The sequence below is a fragment of the Microtus oregoni genome, unplaced genomic scaffold, assembly GCF_018167655.1.
Source record: "Microtus oregoni isolate MIOR12 unplaced genomic scaffold, Mior012 000004F_ref0000308, whole genome shotgun sequence".
Classification (NCBI taxonomy): Eukaryota; Metazoa; Chordata; class Mammalia; order Rodentia; family Cricetidae; genus Microtus; species Microtus oregoni.
The window spans coordinates 13,803,647-13,812,321 of NW_024543063.1; the positions used below are offsets into that span (position 1 = coordinate 13,803,647).

Consider the following 8,675-nt stretch of genomic DNA (forward strand, 5'->3'; position numbering starts at 1 on the left):
GCTGGAGGTTCGGTTCCTAGCATCCACATGGTACCTCTCAACCATCTGTAACTCCAGTTCCAGGAAACTGGACACTCTATTTTAACCTCCATAAGCACCAGGTATACAGGTGGTTCACCTACAAACATGAAGGTAAAACACTCAATATGTAAAATAAAATAATCTTTGCAAAAAGAAGAAGAAAAGAAGATGCAGTTTATGGGCTGCCAGATGTGTCAACAAGTGTTGATACGCAGGCCTGACAACTTGAGCTGGCCATCTGGAAGCCACATGAAGTGAAAGGCAAGAACAGACTCTACAATTGGCCTCTGATTTCCACTGCTGGTGTGCTCCCACAGCCAGATACAATAATAATAAATAAAAATTTTAAAAAGTCTAAATTGTGTGTGTGCGTGTTATACATGTTCATGTGTTTGTATGTGTGTCCATGGTAGGGAGTGAGCGCAGAAGGAGGCCAAAAGCCAATGTCAGGTGTCTTACATGTTTAAGGTGTATGTGTACATGTATGTGCAGGTATACTCAGGGAAGTCAGACGAGGATGCTAGATTCTTGCTCTATCTCTCTCCACCTTGTTTCTTTGACATAAGATTTTTCTCACTGAACCTGGAGCTAAGTTAGTGGCCAACAAGTCTCACCAATTCTCTTGTCTCTGCTCCCCATGACAGTGGGGTTACAGTGTGTGTGTGTGTGTGTGTGTGTGTGTGTGTGTGCACGTGCGCACGCACTACAGTGTGTATGTATGTATTACAGTGGATGTGTGTATTTACAGTGTGTGTTACAGTGTGTGTGTGTGTGTGTGTGTGGCTTTGCCTCGATTTTTATATGAGTGCTGGAATCTGAATTCAGATCCTCATGCTTATACAGCAAGTGCTCTTACCCACTGGGCCATCCCACCAGCCCCCACCTTTTCTGAGGCTGGGTCTCTCATTAACCATGGAGCGCATCGATTCAGCAAGACGAGCCAGCCAATATGCATCCAGATCCTTCTGTCTCAGCCTCCACGGCACTGGGATTACAGGTACACCTACCATGTCTGGCTTTTTATCTGGGTACTAGAAATTTGAATTCAGTTTGTCATCTTGTCCAGCAAGCACTTTATCAACTGACTTGTCTCCCCAGCTCCTGAAAACACCATTCTAAATACCCCCAAGCCCCAACAGGATGAACTATGGCAATTAAAAATCGAACACTTAGCCGGACATAGTGGTGCATGTTTTCCATCCCAGGACCCAGCTGGCAGGGGCAGGCAGATCTCTGAGTTCAAGGCCTTCCTGGTCTATGTATATAACAAGTTCCAGGCTAGCCAGAGCTACATAGTAAGACCCTGTCTCAACTTTAAAAAGGGTGGCGGAGTTCGGGGAAGAAAGAAAAGAAACCGCCTGCCTCACATCTTCTGTTACCCTGGCACACACGGACTGAGACTCTCAATAAAGCAGCGAGAACACACACAGTGTTTGAAGCGGGCGGGTAGGTGGGAGTGGGGAACTAGGTGACTGCAGGATAAAGAGCGGACACGCAAAAGAGAAGATGGGTGAATGGAGAAAAAGACAGGAGGAAGCGTTGGAGGCTTAAAAGGAGAGCAGACACATGAGAATTGAGAGCCTTCTGGGTGCAGAACCAGCAAGGCACCCAGGACCACAGCCCACAGACTTCGGGACTTCAGTTGCATCTGAAGACTCGGAAGATCATGCCTGTGGCTCCTCCAGGCCACTCTTGACCCTCCCGGCTGCAGCCATGTCAAGATGAGCAGGGTGAAATGGGAGTGGATAGGGACATGCAGAAGTTCCTGCAAAGGGTGCTGGCAGAAATGCCCGGAACGGCTATGCAAGGGCAAACGTTTTCAGTGAAGCCAGGAGACACCTTCTCCAGTCTCCCATGACTGCCACCCATTGCCAGCCCTCGCTGGTTGCCAGATCACATCTCCCAGCTCAGTGGTTTCAAACCTGGCAAAGTTCTACCAGCTGACTTCATTCAACCCTGCACGTGCTTCTGTTGACCTTCAACCACACCTGCCCTTGATCCCCTTGGTCAAACCCTGGCTCCCATCCTCACACAGGCACCTTCCGCTAAGCACCCAAAGAACTCAAGCCTGGGTGGAGTCCAAGTTTGAGGGGGAGATCAAATAAAGACAGCCCTTCCCAATCCTGTCCACATGGGTGTGTATTTCCATTCGGGTCCTCACTCCTTCCACAGGATTCTTGGCCTTAACCCATCTCACCATGCATCCCTCCATCCACTGAGCAACCCTTATTGAGCATTCGTGTGCTAAGTTCCTTTGTTAAGCTCCTCGGTCACCAAGATCACTGAAACTTAGCCTTGCATACAGACTTATCGGGAGACCGTCTTTTGAACAAACATTCCCAAAGTGGCCCACCAACTCTCCCATGACCGGCCACAAAGGAACATGGAATCAGGGCAAAGAAGATGGCTTAGTTGACAAAGCACCTGCCATACAGGCATGAGGACCTGAGTTCAGACCCTCAGAAACCACATAAAATTCTGGCGTGGGTAGCATGCTTCTTTAAATCCCAACAAGGAAGGAGTGGGTGGAGGCAAGTGGATCCCTGGAGCTCATTAGCCAGACAGACCAACCAAATCAAAGAGCTTCATATCCAGTGAGATCCTGTTTCAGAAAAGAAGATGGAGATTGATCAAGGAAAACCACCTGATATTAACCCTTCTGGCCTCCGCATTCATGCAGGTGCACCAGCACATGTGCTTGTGAGCAGGCGCGCACGCATGCACACACACACACACACACACACAAGAGAGAGAGAGACAGACAGTCAGACAGACAGACATAGAGACAGAGACACACACAGAGGTACACAGATATACAAGAGTGGGCCTCATCTATTTTCCTGTCTGGGATAGGGCTCCAAACACTGGGACTCTTCAGGCTAAGACAGGTAACTACTCAGAAGCATCAGGTCTCCAGTCTCTGGAAACAAAGAAATCAGAGCTGGGATACTAAAAAGGGGGCGGACTCTGGGTACCAGCCACCTCCTGAGTAGATGGAAACCTCTACTCTCCTATGTTCCCCTGAGGGCTGCCTTAGCTTGCCTGCCCTTGGCACCACACTCTGCCAGGGGACATTGGCAAGTTCATACAGCAAGCAAGGAGGCAATAGCTGGCTTCTTGCCCATCTGGAGAAAGAGAAGGAATGAGGCCCCACCCTCAGCCTCATACCCGCCTGTTCTGCCAGGGACTGGGCCCGCCCAAGACAGAACATAACAGTGAGGAGGAGGTAGTCAGCTGAGTGCCACCTACCCTACCACAGTGTCAGTCTCTAGTTCTTTGTCTTCCTCCCCCCCCCCCCCCCCCGGTCAAAGTCCTAGGCTGAGGCTACAGAGAGTTGCATAGGACTGGGGACAGTTACTGCAAGGATGAAGCCCTAGTGTGCCAGAGAGTCTCTTCTCCCTCGCAGGATATCACTAATGCTGTCGCCCCCTGATTGTTGTTGGGTCTTCCTACAACCATCAACATGGAATCATACACAGCAGACATTTGAACATATGATCCCGAAAAGCCACATATGAAAATAATCACAGAAAAGTTAGTCACAAGAGCCTATCAATAGATGGATGGATATGTCAATTGTGTATCTTCACATGGTGAAACACCACCCAGCCAAGAGAAGGCGCAAGCTACAGCAATGTACAAGCACAGGGGTAAAATTCACAGCCATCGTGTGGATTATAAATCAGACACAAAAATGCACACTCTATCCTATTCATGAGAAATCCTATACCAGGTCAGTCTGTGCTGTCTGAAGGCAAGAGAGTGAACATCGCTTTGAGGGGAAATCAATGAGCAGTAGGAGGCAGGAAGGGGGGCATCGGAGAGCTGGGCTTCTTCCCCATCCCCCAACTGGTGATCAAACCCAGGACCTTCTATATTTAGAAAAGTCCTCTATAACCAAGATATATCCCCCAGACAACCCCCCCTTTTTGGAAACAGGACCCCACTATATAGCTCAGTCTGTCCCTTCTTTCACTCACAGTTCTCCTGCCTCAGCCCCAAGAACAGCTGGAATCACAGGCATGCCAAAGGCTCTGTTTCTTCACTCTGCGTGTGGAGCACCAAGATGCAAATACCTGAGTTAGTAGGGAGCCTGCACAGACTTCTGGGAAATACTCTAACTGAACCCGGGGATGTGTTGAGCTCCATAGGCCACCATATTTGTGAGCTGAGGAATCACTCAGCTATCTTATTCTACTCCACTCTCCCTCTGTGTCCCGATCCTAGGCAGCCTTGGCCTCACTCTTCCTTCATCACCATCTCCTTTCCCACCACAACTGTGGCCCAGATCAGGGGCTCCCAGGGAGCCAGAGTAGCTACAGAAAGTCTCGAAACTTTTGTGGGAAGGCCCCACCACCGTCCATCCTAGGACCTTTAAACATGGTGCTCCTTCCCCTGGACCTTCTCTCTTCCCTCCCTCTGCCCCAGCCCCGGCAGAAGCCCTACTTCCTCCCTCTGCCAGTCACTCCACTTCCATCACATGACAGGCTGACCTGCCCCTCTACCCCCATCACTCCTGGCACAGTTACCAGGGAAGGACCATTTGTTTGGGTCCTCATGCCGGCCCTCTTCATCTCTCCCCCCCCCCAAAGGACGGTCCCCTGGGGCAAGAGCAAGTGCTGTCTGATTTCTGCCTTGTTCCCTGCTCCTCACCTGGTGCCACCTGTTCAAAACTACTTGAAACACCATGGAGCAAACGAACAATCAGGCTCCTCCTATCTTGCAGGGGATAAAAAGCAAAAATTGCACTGGGGGACAAAACTCCTACCCCTCTGGGGCCAGGACACCTGAGTGAGACAAAGCGGTGGCTCTGGCATGCATGGGAGGTGTGACATTAGGGAAGTCACTTCCCTTCTCTGGGCCTTGGGGTGCTTATGTGTGGAACACAAAGCAGGTGGAGCAGAGCCAGGGTAAATTTGGAGAGACACACGACGGTGTTTGTGTGTGCAACAGCTGTGTGGGCATGCATACACTGCTCCTGAACAAGAGCATCCGTAGCTTCCGTCACCTTCTCAGCAGGAGCTGTGGCCACTAAGGTTCAGAACCATGAATTAAGGCCTTGTTCAGCTCCGGAGCTCTAGAATTCTAGTAAGTGAGAAGAAAGGGAAGCAAGCTAAGCACAGGACTGGGAACTGGATTAAGCAGAGAACTGGCCATCCTATAGGATCTCACGACAGGGGTGACTGCAGGACTGCTAACCTTTGGGTACTCCAGGCTGGGAGAAGCAGAGGCCAGAGGAGTAGCCCCAAAGGACGGCCTTAGGAGGGAGGAATCAGCCTGACGTCTCTTTCTGCAGCTCCCATCACTATCAGACAAGCACCCACTTGTCTTGGATACGGCACAGAGTGAGGAGGCGAGGTTGGCACTTAGAGATGCCCGCCAGGCCCTTTGGCGCCCAGGTCAGAGAAGCTTGGCGGGAACACTCAGGAGGGATGCCAGTTCCTCATCGGGACCACATAGGAGCCTCGGGAGGGCTCAACATGTACAAACTGTGAGGGACAAAGAAACCAGCGGAGGGCCATGAGACGGTTCAGCTGGCAAAGGCACCTGCTACCAAGCTCGATGCCATGAGTTTGATCCTGGGGACCCACATGATAGAAGCGAGACGGGACTCCCACAGGTTGTTCTCTGGCTTCCATACATGCACCATGGTATGTGCACAGAGCGCACACAAAATAATTTTTTAATTAATAATTTTTAAAAAGTCAGCTGAGGAGTATAGGATCCAAGCTCAAGACAGTGCAAAGCCGGAGCAGGCAGCACCCTCCAAACAGGGAGGAGGGGCAGGACTCAGATTCAGGCCTGACGGGTGGCGGCGTAATAAAAACTGCAGAAACAGAGTGGGTGGGGGTAAGGAGAGGGGGCGCCTCGGCAGAGTGAGGAAGACAACTGCATAGAAGATAGGGGTGCCACAGTGGGCAAAAGGGGCTCATGAGCAGAACAGCAAGGCTGAGAAGGGAGTCAGAGACAGGAGCCCAGGCTGCCTCAGGGTAAGAAGTTGGCCCACGGAATGGGCCAGGCAGGAATGGCGGCTGGCACGTGTCTGTGGCAGTAGGAGGGCCCTGGCTGCCAGCCCAGATGCGTGGTAGCTTCTGAGCTGGGTTCCTGTGAGGGTGAAAGCGCAAGAGATGTTTATCCAGAACAAGAACGTGAGTATCACACCTCCACCAGCAAGGGCCCCAGTGATAGGCACCGGCTGCTTTTTCCTGGGCTGCATAGTCTCCTGAGAGTTACCTGTGAATGGGTTCCTGGCTAAGAAAGGGAGCTGTCCGCCCAGAAGCCCCTGCTTGAGCCAGGACCTGGGCACTTGGCTGAGATGGAGCCTTATCCATGCAGATAAGGGAGGGAATGAGTCACAGCAAGCTCTCCCAAGAGGCCACTGGAAAACCAGCTCATCCAAATGCAGACAGACACTTGTCCCCTAACACAGACATCCCTATTCCTGTCGCTGTAACACAGGGCACATGCAACAGCAAAATCCCTCCCTCCTCCTCCCCTGAGTCACCAACCTCCAGTGCCCCTGGTTCTTCTCCCAGATCTCAGCCCCAATTACCCATCCCTGCCCACCCTCACATGTCCAATGGGCATCCTGCACCATGCCAAGGTTGGCTGCAGGGAGAGCGGAAGGGAGTAAAAGTCCTAAGCCCACAGGCAGAAAGAGAGGAGAAGGGTTGGGGACCTGTCTGAAAAGCAGCAAGCAAAACAAGGAAGTGGATGGTCTCAGCCAACCAGGGGAGGCAAGAGCAACAGTACGTCCTGGAGTGTGAGATACCTCCCAGGGCTCTCCAATTCCCAAACCCCACGGAGCAGCTCAGACCTACCCCTTAAAGGAAAGCCCAGAATTTGAGATAGAAAGGGCCACTGTCTCATCTCCCCCAGACATCTTGCATGACAGGAGTGGGAAGCTCTGAGCCAAGGGTAGCTGGGTGGGTGGGTGGGGGTAGGGGGAGGGAAGCTATCCTAATGACTCTGGAGGGACCTGCCGCTTAAGAGCTCAATCAAGTCACCCCAGTCCTCTGCCCTGCCACACCAGTAATGTGGAATGCCCAATTCCTACTCCCAGGTTCCCTAAGTCCTTCCCCCAGGTTCCATGAGAATTCAGCTAGGGCACCAGTCACTGGGATACAGATGACAGCTCCATTTCCAAACCTGTCCCTCATCATGCCCAGTCACCGTCTACTGCCTTGCGGGATAGAGTACTTCATTTACAAGTTCCCAACCCTGTACCTGTGGCTGTGGTATAAAACCACAAACAGGTTCTCATCTGTGCCCCAGAGGGACAGCCAGTCACGTGCAGAGAGGCCTCCAAGGCACTAGACACACTTTTGCAAACGTGTACATAAGTACACACAGTCACACTGACCTCCCTGCTGTCCATAAGGAGGGACTGAAATGTGGGTGCAGGATGCATTTGGAGTAAACCCTGACTCTGCTGGCCTCCCATGGAAAAAGAACTGTAGGACCATAGTTCAGCAGACAATCCCATGAGGTTGCTCCTCCTGCCCCCTTGGAGAAAGCGGTTGTGGCCCTGCCGGGCTGGAGTAGAGTTGGCCAGTCCCTACTAATACAAAGCACTGTCTTTCTCCAGGAGAAAAAGGCTACACAAAGCCTGCCCACCCGCATCAATCACCTGCTGGTCATCGCTATTTTGCCTCTGATCATTTCCCACATCCAGGTTCTAAGACTCAGTCAGAAAAGGAGAGAGGAGAAAGGGGATGCAGAGCTAAATGCACCCTCCTCATGCCACCCACCCCTCCCGCCCCGACCCCCCCCCCCCCCCCCCCCCGCAGCCTCCGCTGGCTTCCCTGCCCTCACACCCTGCTGCAGGCCGCGGGTCGAGCTGGCTCTGAAGAGATCAGGACAACCACCACTCTGCCTCCCCACCCATGCTAAGGGGATGTTAACCTTTCCCTCCTTGACCCAGCACCCTCTGATGGTTCCAAATTCTCACCTGAACTAAACTAATTACTAATTGTCTCTTGCCTGCTCCCCTTCTCTCCCTCCCCTCCCCTCCCCATGTCTGTTGCCTCCCTCTCTCTGCCACTTTCTCTTTCCTCTTTCTTTTTGTTTGTTTTTGCTTTTTGTTTTAGGTTTGATTCGGGTTCAGGTTGTTTCAGAAACGATGTCACTATGCTGGCCCTGGATTATAATCTTCCCGCCTCAATCTCGGCAGTGCCTGATCACAAACCTGCCCCCAACGTCTCACAGGTATTCGCCTTTCTAAGGCACCCGAAGCTCAAGGACACCAGAAGCCCAGGTGTGACCTCCACGGAGCTGGCTGCAGGGCCCTCCCACGTTCCAGCCCACACCTTCCCAGACTCCTTACTGTCCCAAGTGGACTGGGCTCTGCCGCGCCCGCTGCCCGCACCCAGCTAGCAGCAACCTACCTGAAGCAGCAGCCACCTCCTTTGGGCTCGCACCGCACCCCCGGGCTCACAGCGCTCGGGCCGCTCAGGGCCCGGCGGAGTCCCGGGGGGCTGCGGGCCGCAGGGGGGCGCTGGCTCGAGCGCCTCACAGCACACCAGGCTCACGGTGCAGCCCATCCGGCCCGGCGCCCGGCGGGCCCGGGGCGGGGACGCGGACTACCCGCGAGCCGGTCCGCCCCCAGCCCCAGCCACCTCTTGGCCCCGGGCGTCTGCGACGTGGGGAAGGAG

At 52.9% G+C, this 8,675-nt stretch overlaps 1 protein-coding gene across 6 annotated transcripts in view; it reads right to left on the bottom strand.

Annotated features, from left to right (window-relative positions):
* The window catches only part of Tns1 (tensin 1), a 229,143-nt gene extending 220,502 nt beyond the window's left edge, over positions 1-8,641 (bottom strand). For all 6 annotated transcript variants that reach the window (XM_041650703.1, XM_041650702.1, XM_041650701.1 and 3 more), the window contains exon 1: positions 8,409-8,641. In XM_041650703.1, the coding sequence (XP_041506637.1) occupies positions 8,409-8,564 (156 nt within the window). In that variant the 5' untranslated portion in view covers positions 8,565-8,641. The remainder of the gene's footprint in view (positions 1-8,408) is intronic.
* Between the last annotated feature and the right edge of the window lie 34 nt (positions 8,642-8,675).